Genomic DNA, 24,481 nt, shown 5'->3' with positions numbered 1-24,481 from the left:
TGCAAGTGGCAGCAGTGGTGGTGTTGGTGCAAGGCCAAAACTAATGCACACGCAAACAAGCATTACTGACGAGAGGAAATAATAAAAGCATCTCAGCAGCTGCTCCTCCTCTTCACTCCTTACACCACAGGCTCAGGGGGTGTACACAGGTTATCTCAAAATTATATTATAAGTTTTAGTATATTAATATTATATGTTATGTCATTGGGTATGTTTTTTTTGTTTTGTTAAATGAAACACAAAACCAATACTGTGAACGTTCATAAAATGGCCACCAATTTTTTATTTAAATTGGCTATAAATGGTATTCTTTTGTGCCCTGAAAAACTAAACTCCCTTTTCCTCTATTTGGTCTAATTATGCAGGGGTTTACTATAAGAACTTTATTATTCTCACATCAATATACTGTTCTGTATAATTATTTACTATGGAAACTATCCAGTTTTTAAACAGGTTTTGCAACAATAATTTGTCCTGAAAACTGATGAACTTCAAAATCCCATTAATGTAAATTTGTTAAGATAAAGATGTTACAAGGACAAAATTACTTCCTGATTCTAGAAGTAAAATAACATCTAACATCCTTATACAGGTACTTAAGATAACTTACTAATATGGAGGAGGTTCCTAACCAAATTTCCTTTGTGACAATAAAATTATCTTCATAGAATACTGTATACAACATGTAATAATAACATACTGTACTTAAAATTGAAATATAAACTAAATACTTATAATTGCAAAGATCAAGGATACCAGTAACTATATATGGCTAACAGTGCATTATTACACAGCCAGTCTTACACCCAACACTGATACATGAGAACAAGAACATGATGCAAGTAAGCCAGGGATGCAATAAGAAGCCCCTGCGCCACAAGGGGCACGAGAATTCTTTTTCCTAACTAGTCAAGAATTGCTCTCATTGAACTTACTCAAACGGCTAAAAACAAATGCCACACAATGAATAAAGTTTTATTTCAAAACTTCATTACTCACTCCAGTAGTTTATGTTATGGAATATTATCGAGATGCCTTTGCATAGGTGATAAACTTTGGCCTCTAAAACATTACTGCACTAAACTGAGGAAGCCTTCCATGTTACTGCAACAATAAACAGCATGCCATAAATTTAAACCTGATGGATCAACCTGATTATGTAGTAATAGTACTGTAATTAAAAATGATTATCTTTATAATCTAAATAGATCTGCAACAGGTCACCAGATATGAATGAAGACATAAAAATATAGTTTTGTCATATTGTCTTAATTACAAATTCCTAACCATATGACACCATTCCTGTTATGGCCAACTTTTTTCCTTATAACCACTATATCTATCAGCTTATAAATAATGTGATGTTAATCAAGCTCCTCTGCTGATACATTCATATCTACTTGGACTGTCGTCTCATCACGTAAGTTATCATTACGTACATTGATTATCTTTGAGAACGACATGCCAACATCATCTTGGTTTTCCTCGGTGTTTTCTGTCGGAAGGTCTGGAGCGAGTGCAGGTAGTGTGCCATCATCAACGTGTTTACCAATGTTATTTATCAGGTTATTGAATATCTCAGCCTTGTCGGCATATACATGATGACCTGCTCCTGGGATAACCTGAAAATGACAAATCATTAAGTTTTTCAACCACATGGACACCTTCAATAAAAGTTTGAATTACCATACATGGGAGACAGTGGAAGGTATAAATCAAGTGGGCACCAACAGCATGACCTCACACTTGGTACATGTATACTGTATATAATACAATGCAGAAAATTTGACGAAGAACTGGGAACAGTACCTGAACATTTACATAGGAGTCGTTCCTCATATATTTAATCTGGAAACCTGGGTCACGGTCCACCCATGATCTGGATCCATATATCAATGTCATTGGCATTCCTTTCCTGAGAGAGTCCATGCGCTGAATCATGGGATACTTGGCCCAACCAAACCCAGCCATCAGGGTGTGGAAAGCCGATTCACCACTAAAAATGTACAAAATACAAATCTCTCTTCAAAAAAAAAGGGCATAATCATCAACTGTTTACAAAGTACTGTACAGTATTGATAATTTCAAACAAGAGAAAGCACATACAGTACATATAGTATTTTTCACTGAACTTATTGAAATTTTTGCCCATATGTTTGAGATAAAGTGAATATCTATGTAATGTGAGTTTTGGATGTTATGTGATGTACAGGTATTTTTGCCAAATTATCGTACTATGTTTTGAATAATTAGTGGCATCAGTGAGAGACTTGTAGTGGGAAGTGAAAAATGGTCATGCGATATCTGTATGTAAGGTGTTGGGAGCAACTAAATAATGTGTAGCTGTAGTGAGTGTAGAAGATGAGTACACCAGAGGTACAGTGGAATAATTAGCAGACTGAGAGGATGATGCTAACTTTAAGTACACTGTATATTTAGGTACTGTATAGGACGCACCACCACATAAGACGCACCCCTATTTTACAAGAATATTTTGTGGATTTATTTTTCTTTTGTTCGTTTCATCATACATTTATTGAAAAGGATCTTAAAGTGGTTTTGTAGGAGGAAACATATGATTTTGTGCATGTAAATACAATATATACTGGAATCAAGTAGGAAATCATATATAGTATCATTATACTAACGCAACTCTACCTCTGATCAGAGCAGCTGTGTGGCTTGTTAATATTTTGGTCAAGAGAATCACCGACAGGATGTTACTCATATTTTTGGCTGTGATGTTTTGTGTTGCCGCGATCTGTCACCAGGGTGTAGCACCATCGCTATTGTTTTGGCATCATCGAATCATTGCAGAAGGCTGACTGGCGGCTGAAATTTCTGTTAACATTTTAATCTTTCTAGGGGCATTTTTCATTTAGATAATAAACAAATGTTTCTTGAAGGTAACACAGTCATTAAATAATGTAAGACATGTATCTGGTGTGGGTTATGTATGCTGGGGAAGGAGGTACAGTGAGATGTTGTGAGCTTCCCTCCGCCATTAAGCCAATGTAAGCCATTATTTACGTCTTCGGCAAATTTGCCGTAAGTTTGTGATAATAGATTGTGATAATTTGGCTTGTTTTTCAGTACGTATTTTATTATTAGTAATATTATTAGCAACACAATATTTGTGCTTAGTGGACTACTGCTCGTCCCAGACTCCCTAGCGAGGCACCTCCGCCTACGGCACTCGGCTTCCCATCCGTAATATGGGTGCATTAGACGCTGGGTATTTTGTGATACTTTTTGGGGGAAAAAAATGCGTCTTATATGCCGGCAAATATGGTAATCATGTGGTCACACCAAAGCCAGAGAAACACTACTTGTACCAATGAGTTCTGCTATTTGGGTAACATGATCAGAGTTGGAGGTGGTGCTGTAGCTAGCTCAGTTAGCTGGAAGAAAGTTAGGGTGCTGCTGCCTATATTGTTGACATTAGAACCTTCTCTTCATGTGAAAGGAAGGATGTACGCAATTAGTGTGAGAAGTGTGATGATGTATGGCAGTGAAACATGGCGGCAGGTCAATGAGGATATCATGTGTAGGCTTGAGCGAGCTGCAATGAGAATGGTGAGATAAATGTGTAATCTAATAATGGAAAACAGGAAAACCTGTTCAAGTTTAGAGGGTGGCTGAGTATTGAGACTATTGGCGAGGTTTTGCATTGAGGTAGAATGAATGGTTTGGTCATGAAGAGGGAATGAAGGAGACCATTTGAGTCAAGAGATGCATGAGTTTTAATGGGGAGGGGAGGAGAGCCAGAAGTAGGCCAATAGGGAGAGGTTGTAAGAAATAACCTCAAGGTCAAGAACCTGATGACAGAGGCTACAAAAGAACTCACATCATGGAGAGCTGCCATCAGGTATTCACAGCTAATCCACACAAGTGTGAAAATTTCTCCTAAAATAGCGACAATGATGATGATGGCAAACTTTTATTTTATCTTTGACTCCACATAATAAGTTTGCAAAATAAAAATAAAAATAGCCACTTTTCAACCAAATATCACACCATCTGGTGCAGTCAGTATACTTTGCAACTGGGAGAAAAGCTGAGCTGAGCTAAAGCAGAAAGTAGTTTTTATTTTGTTTATGTGTCCCTGTGTCTTGGGATACAAGCCTTCATCCTCCTCCTTTATACAGCAAGACAAGACTAAGGGGGAGGGGGGATTAAGTTATCTGTAGATGACTTGTTTCTAGAGACAAATGATAATATTGTAGACCAAAATCAAATGTAGGTGTACTTGAAGTTTCTTTTACTTACGACGGATTTTGAGCATTACAGTGGTACAAGTAACTGGGGATTACTTCCTCAGCATCTTTCACCATACCAGAGAATTTGCGGATCAGGTCAGGTCTGGCTTTCTGGAGCAATTTTGGGCCTGTGAGAAAAACATAAAACTAATGTTACCATGTAGAGTATTACCCAAGACCTAGAACAAATGGAGAAAAAATAGTAATGGTCATATAGTGATCCTGTCATCAGTTCTATAATAGTTACTTTCTTATAGAGCACTTACAAACAATACTGTACTTGATTTTAGACACTACCGTACTTAACCCCTTGTGAATGGTGTCGCCTCTCAACTGAATAATATCATCTGGTGTTAGGCAACTATAATAATAAAAATAATAATAATAATAATAATAATAATAATAATAATAATAATGATAATAATAATAATACCTGTAATAATAATAATAATAATAATAATAATAATAATAATAATAATAACAATAATAATAATAATAGCTGGTCTTTTGTTTGTCAAAAGCAACTGTTCTTCTAAAGGTTCCACTAGCGCTTGTAACACTGCAAAGTAAAAAACTTGAGAATAAAATGAAATACTGTACAGGAGGGTCCCCGGGTTATTTCCGTTCCTGAGGACGTTCTTAAGTCGGATTTGTATTTAAGTTGGAACACATGCTATGTGCATAACGTACTTACAAAACAATGTTTAAAATCCCACTATATTATAGCCTAAGTCCTTATATACAGTACATCTAAATTGATTTAATTTAAAACAAATGAAGAAATAGAATGACAAAATACAGTAAATGAAAGTAAAAAAAATAGGTCATCAGGTAAATAAAATATTGTAAATTTCAAGTTTAACCCCGTTCGTAAGTCGGGAACCCCCTGTACTACAATAAAAGATCACAAAAAGTGACAGTTCGACTTCTATCATTCATATGCCCTTAAGTTTTAATACTTCCTAAACCCTGTAATTCTTCATCACTGTACCGGGTGTATTCTGTTCAGCATCATAAACTTTAAAAAAAGAGAGGTCTTAAGTTGTTTCTTAAAGGACTCCACAGACGTCAGCTGCTTCATGGATACAGGCAACCTACTGTACAGTCTGGGTGCTGCATCGGAAAAGGATCGGGCAGCAGAAAGAACATTCCCGTACTGCTCTAGGTTCCTCAAGGCATGAAGAATCATCAATACTACACAAAATCATTTCAGAATGTGTAGTTCGTGGAATTAGTAGGTTGGCCAAACATTAGTGTCTTAAAAGTCATTAGACAGAGTTTGCACTCTATCCTAGCTTTAATTGGAAGCCAATGTAATTTGATCAAGAGTGGGGTAGTGGGGGTCCTTGTTAGGAGAGCAAAAATATGCCTGGCAACCCTCTTCAACACTGTTTGAACTTTTTTCAGTAGTTAAATAGGTAGGTAGACCCAAAAAGAGTTACAATGGTCAATCCCAGACAAAATAAGTGAATGTCATAGTGTCACAAGACACTGTCAGTCCAAAAACTGTTTTACAACATTTATATTTTGTGTATGGAAGTTTCAACTCTTAACTACTGAATTTACATACTCTTTAGAATTCAGTTTTGAGGCAAGGTACACTCCAAGAGTGTGAGCAGAGTCGACAGAATTGAGTTGTACTTCCCCAAAGTTTAAAGAGCCAAAATCATCTTATTGTCTCCCCTCCTATTTCCTTGGATGACAATAATATCGGTTTTGCTGTCATTCAGCTTAAGTTTATTCCTAGACATCCAAAACTTAATATCAGACATCAAGGATTTCATTATCTCCTAAATATCTTTAACATTTATTATTTTCACATAAACTGTGTATCATTGCCATAGAAATGGTAGGCAACACCATGAGCATCCAGCAGAGATACAAGACTACTGGTATAGACTGTAAGCAGAGGTGGTCCCAAAACTGATCCCTGTGGAAATCCAAACTGCAAAGGGAATGGGTCTGAATTGGTACCACCCTCCATCACACACTGAGATCACTCTGACAGATAAAACTCAAGCAGTGAGAGTGCATCGTCATGGACACCAAACAACCAAAGATCCTGAAGCAACAGATGATCCACCATGTCAAAAGCTGCAGAGAGATCTAGCAAGACCAGAAGGGAGGACTTTCCTGTGCAAGTGTTTATTACTAAATTCAGAGGGATCACTCCATTTCTCTCTAAAAGATAAAGTATTTTCAGTTTCAATACCAGGTTTCTTAAAAAGTGGACACAATAAACCGTTTCTCAGATTGCAAAAAATTGCTCACTGCAATAAAATTTATTTATGATTATACAAATACAGCCTGCAGCATGTTCATAAGTGAGTGGTTCCTTTTATACATTTACTGGATCAAGATGGCAAAAAGTCTTCTTCAAGTCCTTGATATAGCACAGGATGTTGCTCACTCCTACAGGACAATTCAATGAAAGAGTGAGGTTAGGTGTCTCCATAGAGAAGGGGTTAGGCAAGACTAATTGTCTACTCAGCAGAATATATGAGAAAACTTAAAAATAGTAAAACTGAAAAATATTTAGGGCTGATACTCTAAATGGGAGCTGGTTATATGCTCAGGGTTTGAAGCAGTGCCCCCCCCCCCCTCCTTGTGTGGTTCTGGAGGAATAAGTAGGAATACTCCATTACTGTACAGTCAGTTCTGCTATAACGCGATAGTTGTGTTCATGTAAGACATCGTGTTATAGAAATTCGCGCAATAGAAATAACAGGGCTTATGGAGAAAATAGGGTTGGTGCAGATTACTCGAAATCGAAAAAAAATTAGTAGTTAGCCTAACACAAAGGATAGAGCATTCTAAATAAATGTTACATTCATATCTAATAATGAAATCATAAAGTAAATGTAACACTTTACCTTGAAAAAATATGAATATAACTTGATGGGGAGAAGGGTGATTTTGAGGTTGATAACATCGAGCTTCTCTTCAAGTGTTATAGCCTTTCTTTTACGATCATCACCGGGAATGAGATCACCAGAACGCTTCTTGGAGATATTCTTCTTTACCATATTCACAGTTAATACCACAAAATTGGAGAAATAGTAAGCAAAAATCATGTTACAGCAAACAAGCGTTCGCGTTTTACAAATATCGTTCCTCTATTCATAAATCGCGTTACAGCCAATTCGCGTTGTCAAAACACGCATTATAGCAGAACTCACTGTACTTTACATCAATGGAATTTGGAGGGGATTTACTTTTAACTCAATCCTCTAAATTCTGAATACTTTTACTCTGCTACTCTTTTCAAAACATTGTGCTACTTGCTACAAGAACATGGCTGTCATTGGGATGCATTCAAGCACTTTCATATTGACTGATATGCACTCCCAAGCAAACCATAGCAAGAAATATCTTTCGAAAATGAACTGTTCCTTAGACTAAACTCAAAATTTTATAACTATAGAATTTAAATAAATATACATAAGTTACACTTCTTTTTTTAATTTGAATAAATATAATTTATCTTATAATTGTTCTTACTTTTCATTATCTAACAAATACAGTGGAGGATAGGATGAAGAGTGGTGGACATCCAGACAGCAGTAGTATGTTTGAAAGAACAAATAGTATGACACTGTGTGATTTTCAGGTAAAGTATTGGACTGATGGGTGATGGTGACCTGTGTGGTGAAGCAACAGGACTAAACCAGGTTGGGCCTTGTTACAGAAGAGGAGTAGCAATCTTGCCATTAGCTGGAATCCCCAATCTGTGGAACTCTCCAATATCCGGAATGAAAATCGGGGAGGATAAATTCGAGAAAACTCTCTCCAAACCTCTCCGTTCTGGGCCTGGAAATAAATTTTCCAGGAGTTCTCAGAGATTGCAGTATGCTCCAACACGTCTCCAGATACCAGACGTGTGGGTGGGCTACCTGCTTGGATCACTTAGTTCATATTCTGCTGCCATTGTAGAAGGTTGTTCCCTCACTAGCTGCTGTTTTTTTTTACTTTGTTCTGTGCAATAATGTACATTACTGAACATACCAGGACACAATCAGCCATGAATACAGTGTTAAAGCAGTTTTAAGATGTAAAAAGTGATTATAGTTTCATATACTGTACTGTACTGTACTGTATATTCAGTAGGTGGGAAATGCTGGAGCACCTTACCTTTTGTCTTTATTCAAAACATCTTCAGGCCATGAGACCCATTAATCCCTCACCAAACAATGGGTGACCTGACCTTACATCAAGTCAGGTCAGTAACATGAGACCCACTTATCCACCACCCTACCCTCATCGCAAGTGTAAAGACAAAGTTATTTCAGTTATGTATTACATTCAGCAGAGTGAACAGTGTCTGTCTACTCTAGGTTCAAGACAACAGCAGCTGTCAGAAAGTACAGTGTTCTACAGTATACATTATTTTGTTTACAATATCTACAATAAATTGTAGGCGTACAGAAGTGTTTGCGTAAATAAATACAACTTCGTGCGAGATGCGTAATTTAGACTCAAAGAGAACTTTCCCCAGTGTTGTGAGGAAATTTCCAGTCTTGGTTGTAACACACAGCTCCATTCACGCATCTCAAGCCCGTATCATACAGATTTAAAAAAAAATTTAATACTGTATATTCTCTTAACCAAACTTTTAGTTAAAGTATTCAGAATTATTTGGGTAAAAAAAAAGTGTTTCTAAGTTCCTTAGAACTGATTTATAGACTCCGGTATCAACATTTCTTATAGTTTTTCATCAAAGAACTCAGTCCCCATTCTTATTATTGCACTGGCATATTTTGTTTTCGGGTCTTTTATTGGAACAGCCTTATAGATAATTTATTCGGTATTATCATGGTAACAAGTTCCTCTCTCTAACACTATTACAACAGATGATGTGAATAAAAATTTCAACATATTTTTGCTAGACATACCGGTAAATATTTTTGCTTGTGCCCGTGGTCTAAATGTAATGGGAGAATGTTTGTTTGTGGGAGATGAGACGATGAAAGGCGTAGTTTATTCGAGATGAGATGCATGGTTTAGACTCTCTTAGATTCTTGGAAAACTTTCTCCAGCACCCAGAAACATTCCGGGGATGTGCAATAGTGTCTGTCTGTGCAAAATGCATAGTTTAGTCTCTCAGAAACTTTTGAAATCTCTAATCCCCGAAAGAGCTCTGCACCAATTGTTCCGGCTAATGGAAATATCAAGTTAGCAGTAAAAATAAATGAATGTTCACGAATGAAAGAATGAAGAGAAAGTGTGTGTGTGTGTGTGTGTGTGTGTCCTGCATTAGTTGAGAAAAGGCATGAAAGAGTAAAATAAAAAAAGGAGGGGGCTCAACTACAGTATACACAAACACAAAAGAGTTCATTACATATTCCCATCCAAAGATTCACTTACTATAAACACAAACTTCCTGAAGGCTTCCACCACAAATTATGTTTAGATACAAAAAGATAATTACTATAACTATGCATCCACCAGCGTCCCACTAACTAACAATTCTTCCCACAAAAACACTTACCCCATGGTCCAGCAGTTCTCACAACAAAGAGAGGATTGAAGGGCTGGAGTATAGCACCGACAGCTTTGACCCAGAATGGAAACTTGTATCGTTCAGCGACATCCAGAGGACGCTCCGGGAACCCCCAGGGATCAGCCAGGATGAGATGACGAATCCTGGGAACAAATAATTCTCCTGTATTACACTATTCCTTGTTGTTATTGTCGCCACGATCCATCATGATAAGCTTGCATCTTGGATTTTATAATAGGGTCACAAACCTTCCTCAAAATGGAGTTTCAAAATCTTTTAAACTTAAAAATGTACAGGAATACCTCGCTATTTACAACCCTGTTTATCCACAATTGATATTTCAACACCGCTATTCAATATTTACAAAGCATACCCTACTTATTCGCAAATAAAAAATTACAATACCCTTCAGTAATATTTCAAACTACACAGACCAGCTGATGCTCTCATATTCAGCTGTAAGGCCCGCTTCACACGAGTGTCTTTTCTGCGCAGTTTAGAAATTAGTGAAGTTTAATGGGACCGCTTAAACTGAGCACACACGGGAGACGCTCACCCCACACCTGTACCTGTACTTCCAAACCACAGAGTTAAAAAACATGCCGAGCGTTCTAGTATTCATCATATGGCAATGGTAAATGGTAGTTTAAATGCTTACACTCATTTACAAACGTCGTACACATGACCCAGTGTCAAGGAAAAGTCCGAGAAGACCGGACAAATCGCCAACTGCACTGGCTAAGCATTACCCCGGAACAAATCGATTAACATCCAGGTTCCCAATTACTGCTGGGTAGACAGAGGCAAATGGCATAAAGAAGCATGCCCATAGTTTCACCCTGCCCGGGGATTGAACCCGGGTTCAATTCCATGTGAGGCGAGCATGCTGACCATTACACACACTCACTTACTCACAGTGTTCTTTTGTATTGTTTTTATGGTATTGTAGTTATTTTATTACATTATATGGAGTGCACCTGTACAGTATATCAAAAAATAAGTTGCTATAAAAAAAAAATATGAAGCGCATACTATAGGTGTGTATGTGTGTGAAATGAATGTGTGTGGACTTGGCAGGTCACCAAGTTAGACTGTCCCTGTAGCTAGATCTCCATAGCTCTCTCCCCACCAGGTCAAGCTGTGTTATTGATATTTTTCAACTCATAATTTCCGGTAGATATAAGTCATTTTCTAATTTTTTTTATTCAGTTACATGCACACACAATCGTTCATACAGAATGTGCAAAAAAAAAAAGAAGAGAAATGAATATCATAAGATCAAAAACATAAAGGGAATAAACATTTGTTACGTGCACGGTAGTTAGTGAGCGGATCATGATAGGAGGAGGAGGGAGCAGAGTTGGGGATCTCAGGCACTCTTGTCTCCCATGTCCCACGTGTAGTAAAACTATTGCCAACTGACAATTTGGTATTTTTTCTTTGACTTTATACAATCCTCGAATAATGAGGAGTGTGTATAAAAAATTATGTGGTGAAAGTTGCCGCCTGGGAAGGCATCCCCCATTCACATTAATTTTTACAGGGTAAATTGGCCCGATATTCGCAAATTCTTGATTCACAATGACTTTTAAAAACGTATCCTATGTGATAACCGGGGTATTCCTATATAGGTAACAAAGTTCTCAGTAGTGACTTGCACAGCTGAATTATTATCCAAAACACTGAAAACTGAGCATTTAACTGCCCAGTATTACTAGTAGAGATATCCCTCGCTATATGAAAGGGTTTGGTTACTTGAAAATAATGTGTTAAGTGAATATTCGTACATCAATTAACATAACATGTGGGAAAAATTGGGTTTGGTTCCCCAATAACAAGAAAGCCTCAATTATCCCTAAAAAATTAAATGTTCACAAAAACTTACCTTACTAATGTAACTTAGTACTACCTAACTACTGTAATTTAGTACCTAACACATATAAGTGAATATTTGTAGAATGAACATTAGTATAGACAGGGATACCTGTACTTATACTCAATGATCATAAACATACAGTAGTAAATTCTCATTTGTCTGGTACAGTATTCCCTTAAAGCCTGCTGGGGTTAGGTAAAATGGACCCCATGAAAAAGCAAAATCCACGAGTTTTTCATGTCAGTCCCAAGAGTGTGAAAAAAATATATATAAATAGCTATATGCACACGTCTAACAACATTATGTATGCGTAAGACACTATAATAAATATGAAATAATATAAATAAATAAACAAACATGAAATAGCACTGTATGGACATTAGGTCCACACAGTGATAGCTGCGGTAGTAGGAAACATGATACCATATAGCCAGTGATTTGGCTTTGCCCGTACAGGAGGCTACTAAATCTGCAAAAATAATGTTTCCAAAATATACCTTGTTAATTATAGGGTGCATCTTATGACCTGGGAAATATGGTGCTCTGTACTGTCCTGTAGTGTTGACTCCTCTTGATCCCTGGCACACAGCCTCAGATTTATTTTATTTATTTCCTATGGCAATCCGTGAGTTCCAAGGGACACAAGCTTTAAAACCGTGAGCGTTAAGGGAATACTGTACCAGATATGTCAATGGTGTCACAACACTGGCACTTTCCAAATCTCTTATGACAGCCTGCTTGTTGACATATGCCATTTCACTTAAGATTACAAGCCTTGGGACTATTCACAAATGATACCCAAGTTTCACCCATTTGGGACCAAGTTTCCATGAGGCTGCCCCAAAACTCCCAAGGATCTGTTTCATAATTCTTGAAAATACTGTAAGTTATCTATCACCCACTGAAAGATCCACATAAGTGCTCATCATTCAGTTACCTTATAATACTCACCTCTCTGGGTGTTTAATTGCATAAGAGGCCGCAAGGAAGCCTCCAAACGAGTGCCCCACAAGGATAAATTGTTCTAGGGCCAACTTCTGCCGCCAAAGCTCTATTGAAGTGATAAACTCGCGCTCGGCCTCTAACGGATCCTTTGTGAAGGTCGGACGAGAACTGCGGCCAAATCCTTTGGGAAGTAAAAGCATACAAAGTTCAGAGGCAAAACTATGGGTTATACATGAAGTAGTACAATACAATACTGTAATAATAAAAGCTTTGTATATTAAGAACTTTTTCACAACACTACCAACTGCATCAATAACTGAAAGTATAAATAAAAGTGAAATTTCTGAAATAAACTTATGATCCTTTTTAATTTATTTTTTCAATCTAAAGCATGAACCAAAAAAAGTCCCACAGGATATCAAGAAATCATCACTACACACAGGTACAATACAACACTCACCTATAATATCTATGGCATAAACTGGTCTGCTGGCTGAGAGAGAGTCAAAATTAAGACACCACAACCCCACACCAGACCCGAAGCCATGGAGAAGAACGAGTGGAACATTATCTGATTCCTCATTGAAGCTCACCGTCCAGATGTGGGACTCGGTTTTGTCAATGGCACATCCAACGTTGACATAATGCCCTCTGTATGACCCCTTCAAGTCTGACCAAACAAAGAGACACAGAAATCAGGTTAATGAAACTATATCACATTTACATCTGTTTCCTCAATGTAACACACACAGAAGCTTATACTATTCAATGGTTCCTTATATAAAATCTGAAATAAGAGGAAACTTACTAGACAAAACGGCTTTTTCTGCCTCGCGAAGAAGACTCAGTGAAGTGGGACACCATCTTAGCCAGCTACCAAACCAACTGTCATCAGAGGAGGTAAAAAAGAGAAAGACAAATAAGTATCCTGGATTTCTCACTCTACTCTAGTCCACTAAATCTTGACAATCCACTGTCCAAAAACATCAACTATCAGCATCGTTTTTATGGTCAAGGTTTGTGTAGCGTGATGGAGCAAGTGTGTGTTTCTGCCACCTACATCTTCCTCTCAGCCCATCCACCATTACTTTAAGAATATAGATAAATTCTGAAATTTCATATACTGTACTGTACAGTATTGTATGTACTCCAAGAACCAATAATTATTCAATAAAACCCATCAATTATTATTTCGATAAGGCATTGCCCGTGACCGGTCACTGGTGTAGGCTGTGCACACGAAAGTCACTACACAGAGCAATATAACATCAGGTTTTGCACAAAAACTTTTTTCATCATCCTCCTACACTCACAGTCACAGGCTGCTCTATAAAAAAATAAAATTAGGGAAACTGCAGTTGCTTGAGTGTATGTTAAACCCATAAAAAATTCTGGCCAGCTATGATATCTGAGACTAATCTTGATGAATAAGAGTTTGCAAGTTTTAACTTTTTTTCTCTGTAGGAATCCTGTACAGTAGAACATCAATATAACGAAGGATACGTTCCAAGAGAGGTCGCTTTAAATCGAATTCGCACTAAATCGAAGTGTTGTTTCATTGGAATAATTTAGTTTGGTACTTGAGAGAAACATAAAATACTAAAAAGACTGAGAGTCTACCCAGATGCACCTCAGCCCATCTCCTAGAATAAACAAAACATTGTTTTTTGTAGTATTGTGTAAAAACAAACACTCATAAATCAACACAGCTAACATTAAGGGATGTGAAATGGTCTGTTTACTGGCTGGGAAGATGGGGAGGAGGGAGGGAGGTGATATGTTTGACAGTTGATGCCAAGGTCTAGTGCTTATTTATTTATCTGTCCTTAAGAGTGACTAAGTTTTTCTCTTATAAAATGTCACAGAAGTGACCGGGGAGAATATAATTTACATTGCTGGAATTCTTATAAGATAGTGATTAATTTGAATATAAACATGCTATAGTTTGCACGAGACAAAAATTTTAATAATCATTTAGTACATTATTTTGAGTACATGTACAGTACAGCTGTGCCCTTAGGACAGTGTAGCGTGCCCAGGGGAATATTAGGCGCAAATTTTAAAATATGATGCGCCAGATTGACTCGCACAAAATAGGTAAGATCCGCTTTAAATTAAAAGATTGTCCTTAATTGTGGGTGTCGCTTTAAATCAATAATCTTAAATTGAATCACTTTAAATCGAAGTTCTACTGTACAATATATGTGACAGCAATTTTTATTCTGTGCACTGCAGGTGTGAAGTAGAAGGGTCGGGCACTTTTAAAAAAAAAAAACGTGCGCTCTTATGGGCAGCTGGAGGTTATAAATATCTCAGTTGGCAACACTTATTAATGCTATTCGAATAAGTGATATTTTCTTTTTATTCTGGTCGCCAGTATCCATCACGATGTCACAAGAGGAGAGCACAACAACTGTGTGTGGCCAGAACAACAGCTCAAAACAAGATTTATTATGTTGATATGTTGGATGCAATTCATTCTAATAACTTAAGAGAACAGTGATGATGAATCTAGTGTGTGTGATGTGCTGGAAAATGTGCAAGAAACAGTGAGTATCAAGGAACTTCACATCACCACATCAGTACATACCGTACTTGATTCAATACACTCAGACTTAACTACAGGTTTAGTAACAGGTGTTTCAGAGGAACTGGACTATATTTTTTAGTAAGTTAATACTGGTCCGTTAGGGAGCTAAGGGTCATAATGGCACATAAAAGCACTCAGAAAAAGACAGGTTAACAGAGTGACATACTGTACTGTATATTACTAAGTGCTTTAATCACAATGTGACAGGTACAGCAACAGGTCACACACAATGTTATAAACTTATCATTTATCCACTGCTTCAGGATCAAGTGAAGATGTACACTCAACATCTTCCTCATCTCGAGTTTCATATATCACCGGCCAAAGGGTCTCATTGTATTCACCTACATGTGTTAAGGCTAACATTACACCTTTCCACTTGCTGACTCTCTTCCTGGGACCACTAACATTCTCTTGTCCTTGGGAGAAGTGTAGCAGCAACAATATCTGCAAGACTACCAACAACACTTTCCATAGCACTTGAAGCCCATAACTCATCTTGGCAGGAGATTCACATTCACAATTACTCTAAACAATGTCTCATCGAAGTAAGATAGTCATAGAAACTTTACCGTGCTAAAGATTTTCTAAATACTATAATGCTTAAAACCGGATCCTCGGTACCAGCCGTCAAATACCCACAGGCAGTGATGCCAGATAATACACCAAATCAATCTTCAGTAGCACTGAATATAACGATAAGATACGGCGATCATAATGTGGACCGCTGTGGTGAGTGTTTCTACAGCCTCACACCACAGTCACTCAGGCCTTTACATAGCCTCCGTTATCAGCAATCAATTATCCATCTTGACCTTTAAGCTTCCAGATAAAATATTTATATATTCAATTTAATAAACATGCTATCTAGTAATTAGTCACCTGGCACTAAAACATTTTAATAATAGTCTATGATACTTCTATACTGTACTACCATCCAAGTTCAGAACTCCAAAAAGTAAATATTTTCAAGAAATATGCATTTATGAACAAAAAAAATCCTCCCAGGTGAATCAATAAGAATCAGATTAGAAACTTCATTGTATTGTACGCTGTATATATTACACAGTACTGTATCAGTCAATGGCAATACTGGGTACACATATAAATGAACATTCTATACACTGTGTTAGAACTATTTTACTATGCATAGTGTACAGTTCTCAACTTGTTCTAAGGAGTTTAGCTAGAGGATGAAAACCTCACAATTGATTAATGAAATATACACAGAACTTCAAGAAGCAATACAGTACTTTATAATCTACTGAAGAAAGATTTTTAATCTAAAAATTTTTATTTGATATAATACTGTACACAGTTCTGAAGAGAGGGTCCTTTAAAGTACAGTATATGTACAGCTGACTTTAGGTTAGGTAGTGAGCACATACACTCGTATAAATCCAGAATAAGGTGGGAAAAAGAGCAAAACCTATTAGAGAATAGTATGACAAAAAGTGCAATACCCTGTACAGTAATATCTCCATTTGCCGGAATCCCTCAAACCTGGAACTCTCTGATAGCCGGAATTGAAATTTTCTGAGGGGCACATTTTCCGGAAAATTCCAAGAAAATTTTCCCGATACCCGGAAAATTCCGGGGATGGGGGATATTTTTCCGGGTTTGAGAGATGAAAATCAGGTGCATTTCCGGAAATTTGGGTACAAATTTTCCGGTTCGGAAAATTCCGGGGATGGGGGATATTTTTCCGGGTTCGAGAGATGATGCAATGGGCAATTTCTGGAACTTCGAGAACTTTTTTTAGTTACCCAGAAAACTCCGGGGATGAGGAATTTTTTCTGGCTTTGAAAGAGTTGTATTGTCACCTGGATATCTCTCATTCTGGAAGTGCTGTGCACCAATTGTTCCGGCTAATGGAGATATCAGTGTATACTGTACTGTACCTATTATAAAATATGATAAACAATTAAACAAATCATGAGAAAGCTGCCTGTCTATCATTGTGAAGCTTCAATTTATTCTCTAACTACTGACTTAATACTACTGTAATTACCAACAATTATTGGCCAATTAGAACACAAAGAGCCAAGGTCGCCAATAGGGCAGGGAAGCCAGGATAAATCCCCGGGGCCTAGGCCTCTAGGGGGCCCAGGAAAAGGGGGAAAAAATATTAAATACAGTACTGTATATCTATAAAGGGGCCTATAAATTTATCTTTCCCCGGGGCTCTGGCCAGCTCTCGGCGGCCCTGCAAAGACTAAAACAAATTGTATAAAAACCAACCACACACAGTAAACTTAGTGACTGTTTTGAGAGCTCTTTACCACAGGGTGTCCTCAGAATAGGAGCCTTGTTTAAAATCTTGACAGTATCCACTCCAAATATGAACAGCAAATATTTCAAGCATTGATCTTCAAACATTTCAGTTATTACTCTAAGGCAGCAGTGTCACACATACAGGCAGGCCACACCAATGACTTAATGATGAGTCTTCCAATTAAATTAACTGCAGAAGACATTATCTTTATGCAAAATAATAAACAATTTAGAAAAATATCTGTGTCTGTACAGTCACCAACTCCCCCAAGCTTCCAAATGCTTTTTACATAACGGTATAAATTTTGTTTAAGTAAAATAGGAAACTATAGTACAGTACTGTACTTTTCTCATGAAACAACGGGACTGTGTAGTCCAGTGCTACACTAGGCACCTGAGAAGATTTTAAGATTGCCCCCGAGGGGGCTAGTTTATTGGGCACCCCCTTACATCTTGTGCAAGGTGAAGCACAAGCATTTACAGCGCCCATCTGGGAAGCATGCTAAGTTCATGCTTGCCTTTATGACTCATGCATTAAGGCATACTGTACAGTATCTCAAAACAGTATCTGTCCACACTGTGTAAAACGTTATGAGACCACAATGAGTATTTATTTTGGCATAATTAATATGATGTTCAGTTACCAAATGTAGTTGGATCAGTATGCCAGAGAGCCACGCATATGAACCCTCCCGGGACATCACGAGTTGCATACAGCATTTCGGAAGTCATCGGACCCATCCTGGCAGATACTTTTTTGAGATACTGTATTTGTGTCCCAAAGAAAGTTAAGATTCGTTCTATTAATGGATGTGATAAAGCTAGTGTAGTGAAGAGTGAGGCTCACTTATAAACAAACACAAAGTACCAGTGATGAACTTTGTATTAGTGCTGCCTGACTTATCAAGAACCTGAGATTATAAGTTGTGATAAAGGTGAAGTGTGTGCTGGCTTCATAAATCTATCCGTTTTACATAATGACCAAATAATCTATACAGTACTGTACATAGAATCTGTTGATAAATTGTATTACCTGTGACATCTTCAAATCATCAGTATCATTTTATGGTAATTTTCCATGCTTGTATGGGTTACCCGCTGTCTCTTGCGGTCTCTCTTGTCAGGTTCCTACCTGTAATGTTATTTCTTACAATCTCTCCCCATGTCATTCTTGGCCTCCCCTTGGCTCTTCAAATGTTGATACATAGTGAGAAAAATCCTAATTCACAATACTGTATCCCTCCAAAGTCAATACAGAAAAGTACTTATACAGTACAGTAATTTATGAGAAACTTAAAACTTTCCACCAAAGCTTGGTTTCCAGTACTTCAGCTCATATACAGTAATGCAAAACTTTATCATAACATAATGTGCCATATATATCACAATACCCTGTGCTCGAGTGTACTGTTACTTCGCATAAGTTTTCATTCATTTGCCGTATTTTTCGGCTTAGAAGACACACTTTTTATTACAAAAATATACCTTGAAAATTACCAGGCGTCTTCCAGGACGCTAGTTGATAATTGTAGCAGAGGTTTTCTTGGGGTCAACTGAAATCAGCCCCTTACAAAGACTGTTACCTCATAACAGTACAGTACTTAGCAATTACAAGTATTCTTTATACAGGTACAGTACTATAAAACTATTTATTTAACTAATATGTGTGTGTGTGGGTGTGGGTGTGTGTGTGGGTGTGGGTGGGTGTGTGTGTGTGTGTGTGTGTGTGTGTGTGTGTGTGTGTGTGTGTGTGTGTGTGTGTGTGTGTGTGTGTGTGTGTGTGTGTGTGTGTGTGTGTGTGTGTGTGTGTGTGTGTTTTTGTGTGTGTGTGTTTTGTGTATGTGTTTGTTGCCATGTTAGACTGTCCCTGTAGCTACATCCTCCTACAAGGCCAGGCTGTGTTATTGGTATTTCTCAATTCATATTTTCGGTTAGATATATTGTACGTACTTTTATTCAATACATATTCTACTCTTTTCCATGCACACACAATGGCTCATAAAGAATGTGCCAAAAATTAATACAATAAATTATTACCATTAGGTTAAAAACAAACAGAGCACAAACATTTCTTATGACTGTGGGAGTTATTGCTCTGATCATGGGAGGGGAAGGTGGAGTGGGAGGGGAAGGGGGGAGGGGAAGGTGGAGTGGGAGGTGGAGTGGGAGGAAGATGGAGTGGGAGGAAGGTTGGTGGGGGAAGGTGGAGTGGGAGGGGAGTGGGAGGGAAGAAGGGGGGAGTGGGAGGGGAAGGGGGGAGTGAGAGTGGGATCTCAGCCACCAAGCTGTGAGCTCCAGGATTAATATTTTTCAACTCGTATTTTCAAGTACTGTAGATATATTTAATTTTCTTCAATTTTTTTTTATACTGTTACATGCACACACAATCATTCATACAAGATGTGGATAAAACAAAATTAAAATAATTGATTATCATAAGGTCAAAGACATAAAAGGAATAACATTTCTTACGTGCACGGTAGTTAATGCTCGTATTGTGGGAGGTGGGAGAATTGTTGGGTCTCTCGACCGCTCCAGTCTACCATGTGTAGTGAAGCTGTTGCTAAAACTGGCAATGCGGTATTTTTTCTTTTATTTATTAATACAGTGGTCCCTAGGTTAACGAACGGTTCGATTAACGAAATTTTGGTCAACGAATTAGCTCCCATAAGGATTTTCAGTTCGATTAACGAACAAAACTTTGATTAACGAAATCCTTACGACAAACACGTTTTGTTGTGCGCATCAGCTGATAGGCCAGTCCGCCAATATAGTAATCAGTTTTATGTTTACATTCATTTCCAGTGGAGTAAATATCAAGAAAGTTAGTCTCTTGAATATTTCTGCATTTTTTATATTAAAATTATTGGTCATTCTGAAATTTAGTTAACATATTGATAATACAGTACTGCAGTGGGGTATACATGTGGCCCTGGTAACTAATAGCCTTGGATAAAGAGGAATACAGTACTAATATAAAAAAATTGACGAAAATGTCCGGCTGGGAACGCATCCCCTGTATTCACAGTACATTAATTCTCATGGGGAAAATTGTCCCAATATTCGCAAATTCATTATACAGTACGCATTGACTTTTAGGAATGGATCCTTTGTGATAATTAGTGTTAATTAATGACCCTTGAAATACAGTAATTAAACACCTTTAGAATATTTAATACTTCCATTGAGCTATGCCGTTAAGTTTAAATCACCCATAAATACAAGAATATAGACTAACTTTACCATTTAAAAACATTATTATTCACTTTCTAGAAAAAAGCCATTTGTCATGTCGAAAATGCCTGATGATAATGATATCTCCTGCAATGATCACACAAGGAAGTAACTGCATAACACCATAGTCAAAATTTTTAATTATTCCACCATTATTCCACAGTATTTACCAATTACACTTTCCAAATTAGATGATCTCCCACCAATCACATTTCAGGACGCTATCATTCTGCCAAATTCTAAAATTGATATGCTAGGCCTCACCATTTCCTCTAATATGACATAGAAGCCACACATCCTCAACAGTGCTAAAGCTGCCTCCCGAAAGCTGGGAAAGATGCACAGATGCCGTAGCTACTTCACTTCTGAGCAGTTGCTTCAAGTCTATAAGGGATTCATTAGTCCTAACTTGGAGTACTGCTCTCATATCCGGGGTGGCTCTTCTTCTGTCCAACTGCTAGATAGGGTGGAATCAAAGGCATTTCGTCTTATTAACTCTCCTCCTTTAGTTGATAATCTCTCTCCTCTTTTTCTCCGCCACCATGTTACTTCATTCTCTCTCTTTTACAGGTACACAAGGGGTCATTTAGTTATATTTTGTATTTGTGTCTCAGGAATACACACCCTCATTTATGAAAGGTATCTACGGAACATCCTGTATAAGGTGCTGGACAACTCGTACCCAAGCAAATTATACCCATCAGAACATGTAAGTCGTACCCAATTTATGAGACAGTTCGTGTGTGTATATATATATACAGTATATATGTATATATATACAGTTGTACCCCGCTTTACGCGGTTTCACTTAACGCGATTTCTCATATACGCGGTGCCTCGCCAGAACCGAACTTTCACTTAACGCGGTTCATCTACCCATATACGAGCAGGGTGTCCGGCTCGAGACGCTATTTTTAGATTCGCCCCACCCGCTGCTTCCGCCTGCCTCGCCTCTCCCTCCTCCTCCCTCCCTCCCGCCTCCATCCGCCTGGGCAAGCCGCGCTGTAAGGTTGCGCAGTGTGTGTCTTCTACTAACGTAAGTGTTACACCTAACTTTTAGTTTTCCTAACCTAACCTTTATTTTTCCTAACTTAACCTTTATTTTTCCTAACCTAACCTCTTCTATATTACTTGTTTGTTCATACCATCATAAAGTTAAGATAAAATTTTTACTACAACATAGTTGTGTGTCGTCAAAAAGTGGAGTTTGGGGGTCGGGCCAGTCTCTATTGGAATTAATACCATATGTTCTGTTGTTCACTTAATGCGGTACCCTGTGGGTTCAATTGACCGCGTTAAGCGGGGTACAACTGTATATATATATATATCGCAGCGTATAAGTTGACTGCAGAACTTCCAAGGTACAAACCGACATTCCTTTGATCATCTGATGTCACGTCCTTCGATAGTCACGTTTCACAGTCAGGTTATTCAGGACTTTATGATATGTGACGCTCAAAGGACGTGACGTCAGATGATCAAAGGGATTCCGCCTGGGTCACTGACCGTACTAATCTCTTGTGTTTGGAGGTCCACTAATCCTATGTGAGTGAGTTCAGTTTTAAATATAAGCTTGGACTTCGTTTCATAGCTCCAGTACCGTTTCAGCCGTTGTCAAGTTTAGTACTTGTAGAGCAATGTTTGTGTGACGGAATAACATACTTAGGCAATGAGATGCAACCATTTTAAAGCGCTGCATTACATTTCACTATTTCACTGCACTTTTCTACAAGATTTACATAATCATTATTTTTTGTAATCATAGATAAAGCTAAAATGCATGGTACATATACTAATAGGCATGAATTATCTCTTAAACTAGGTAATCTTGGGTACGACTTATCTAGTTATCTTGGGTATGAGATGAACCAACCCCCCTTGTATAGCCTTTCTGAGTTAGCTGCAGCACGGTCCTGTATATAGCTTCAGCTCACAAAGACTTACTGTAGTTAAAATAAAATATAACATAATCTATATTACTCACCTCTCTTGCTGTCTCTCTAACTCAAAGCCAATTTCCTCCGTCATTATGAAGACTAGTGAGGCAGAGTATCACACCTCACCTCCCTGCATCACCTTCACCTTCCTCGCCTCTTGTTATTGTCTCAGTGTTCGCCTTTAATGAAGCTGTTCTTTTAGGTTAATACTTTTTTATTTAGTGTCAATGATAATAGATTATTTAGATACTTAGACATAGGTATAATAATATTTTAGGTGTTTAATACTTTATATGTGGTATTTATATCTTATAATGGTGTTTAATTTGATGTAGTTGAATTTAAATTTTTCTAATAGCATGGTTGTTAAAGTTTTTTTACTAACTTTATGAAAACGCTAAATAATAATGATATTTTAATTTCAATTATATTCATTATTAATAATCCTAATACTGTATTGATAAGTTTGTTAAAAGTAACTATTTTTTACAGTAACAGGCTATTAAAATCAGCTTAATAGCACATATACTTGACTGCAGTGTAATGGTGAGCAAGCAATTTATTACCCAGTTTATCCCATAAGATCTTAATTCTGTTTTTAAATTGAATTTATCATTTTCATAATTTGTCTACGTTATTAACTTCATTTGTCTAGGTCTGTTCTCTGTTACGACCTTGCTCTGTTTTAGTACATAAGGTAACAGAGTACAGCACTGGTGAGAAACAGGCGCAATGCAACCTTCTCATAAATATAACCTTAACCATATTTCTTTTGTGGGGTTGAAGATTGGTATATTATCCTTACACTGGTTGTAGTGTGGTGGATACTCTCCCCTACAACTGCTGGTTGATCACTTACCAGCCAACCAATGGCGAGTTCCGAATGTGATGGACCTCACTTTCGGACTGCGCAGTGATTGGCCCTTTACTGCCTTCACCTCAGCCAATCAGCAGCGCCGCTCACTTCACACCTCTCCCCTCCTCGTCACAGGCCTGGCACTAGGGACCTGCCACGCTTTGCTATAAACAGATGAATTGTACCGGGAACTTTCCCCCCACACACTCATCATTCTCTCACTTTATGTAACTTGACAGAACCTATGACCCTTCAGGCTTTTACGCCCTTAATGTACGAGTCATAAAGGCAAGTATGAACTTTTCATACTTCCCTGTTGGGCACTGTAAACGCTTCTGCGCTTCACCTTGAACAGGATGTAAGGGGGTGCCCAATAAACTAGCCCCCTCGGGGGCAAATCTGAATCTGAACACCCCCGCCGTACTGTACCCTTCTTGCACCCTCAGAGCTAATGCTCTCTTCTCTCCGTATCACCGACCGACCCGAAGGTCATTCTACTTAACGCTTTCAAACAGAAAATACCTTGTAGGAATTCGTGGTATAATGTTGTCTAGCACTCAGGATGGATGGAAACTCTAATGTGGTTTTCTTATATAATATAAGTTATATGATATACAGTCTGGTGCTGGAGGTGCCGTGTGGTGAGGAGCTGCTCAGTAGAGACGTTCGGTGAGTAGCGTGTTGAAGGAGGTAGATGTGCAGGAGCTTCGTTAGAGAAGATGTTGCCTGTTGCTGGCCTCCTGGTTGAATGAAAGCTGGACAGCGTGGAGCTTGCTGGAGGAGGTGTTGCGTGTTCAGGAAGATGGGTAGAATGAATCTCAATGGAGAGACAGAGCTTATATACCCCGCAGCCGTGAGTCCTCTATGAGTCATGTTGGGAAAACCCGAGAAAGTCGCCGGTCTTTGGTTCGTTGCTAGGTTACGGTAACATCTGCTGTCGCCGCTCGCTTGGTTGCTAGGATACTGTCGCATTGGAATGCGGATACGCAGTTGTAGGGGAGAAGTCCACT

At 38.0% G+C, this 24,481-nt stretch overlaps 1 protein-coding gene across 2 annotated transcripts; it reads right to left on the bottom strand.

Moving 5' to 3' along the window:
• Window positions 1–227: 227 nt before the first annotated feature.
• LOC121877723 ((Lyso)-N-acylphosphatidylethanolamine lipase-like) lies at window positions 228–22,784 on the bottom strand. 2 transcript variants are annotated; one of them, XM_042383577.1, is made up of 8 exons: window positions 22,663–22,784; window positions 13,389–13,465; window positions 13,041–13,250; window positions 12,587–12,761; window positions 9,748–9,902; window positions 4,270–4,387; window positions 1,810–1,996; window positions 228–1,622 (listed from the first exon to the last, which is right to left on the bottom strand). In XM_042383577.1, exons 1-8 carry the CDS (start codon window positions 22,704–22,706, stop codon window positions 1,365–1,367), a joined length of 1,224 nt encoding a protein of 407 aa, XP_042239511.1. In that variant the 5' UTR covers window positions 22,707–22,784; the 3' UTR covers window positions 228–1,364. The 2 variants fall into 2 exon arrangements, with proteins under 2 accessions (XP_042239511.1, XP_042239510.1); XM_042383576.1 differs by lacking the exon at window positions 22,663–22,784 and adding an exon at window positions 15,415–15,923 and having other exon boundaries at window positions 13,389–13,480.
• Window positions 22,785–24,481: the final 1,697 nt, after the last annotated feature.

This window comes from Homarus americanus, unplaced genomic scaffold (genome assembly GCF_018991925.1).
Source record: "Homarus americanus isolate GMGI-L3 unplaced genomic scaffold, GMGI_Hamer_2.0 scaffold24523, whole genome shotgun sequence".
Classification (NCBI taxonomy): domain Eukaryota; kingdom Metazoa; phylum Arthropoda; class Malacostraca; order Decapoda; family Nephropidae; genus Homarus; species Homarus americanus.
The sequence above is the reverse complement of the archived record's forward strand: the minus strand, read 5'-3'. Positions and strand labels throughout refer to the sequence as shown.

What these genes read in the sequence shown, in the direction of transcription:
- LOC121877723 (XM_042383576.1), bottom strand. Translation starts at nt 15,668, where the DNA reads ATGAGTTATGGGCTTCAAGTGCTATGGAAAGTGTTGTTGGTAGTCTTG. An exon ending in CCTGAAGCAGTGGATAAATG is followed by an intron (nt 13,481 to 15,414) that starts ATAAGTTTATAA and finishes TCTCTTTTTTAC; the next exon opens with CTCCTCTGATGACAGTTGGT. An exon ending in TTATGCCATAGATATTATAG is followed by an intron (nt 12,762 to 13,040) that starts GTGAGTGTTGTA and finishes TACTTCCCAAAG; the next exon opens with GATTTGGCCGCAGTTCTCGT.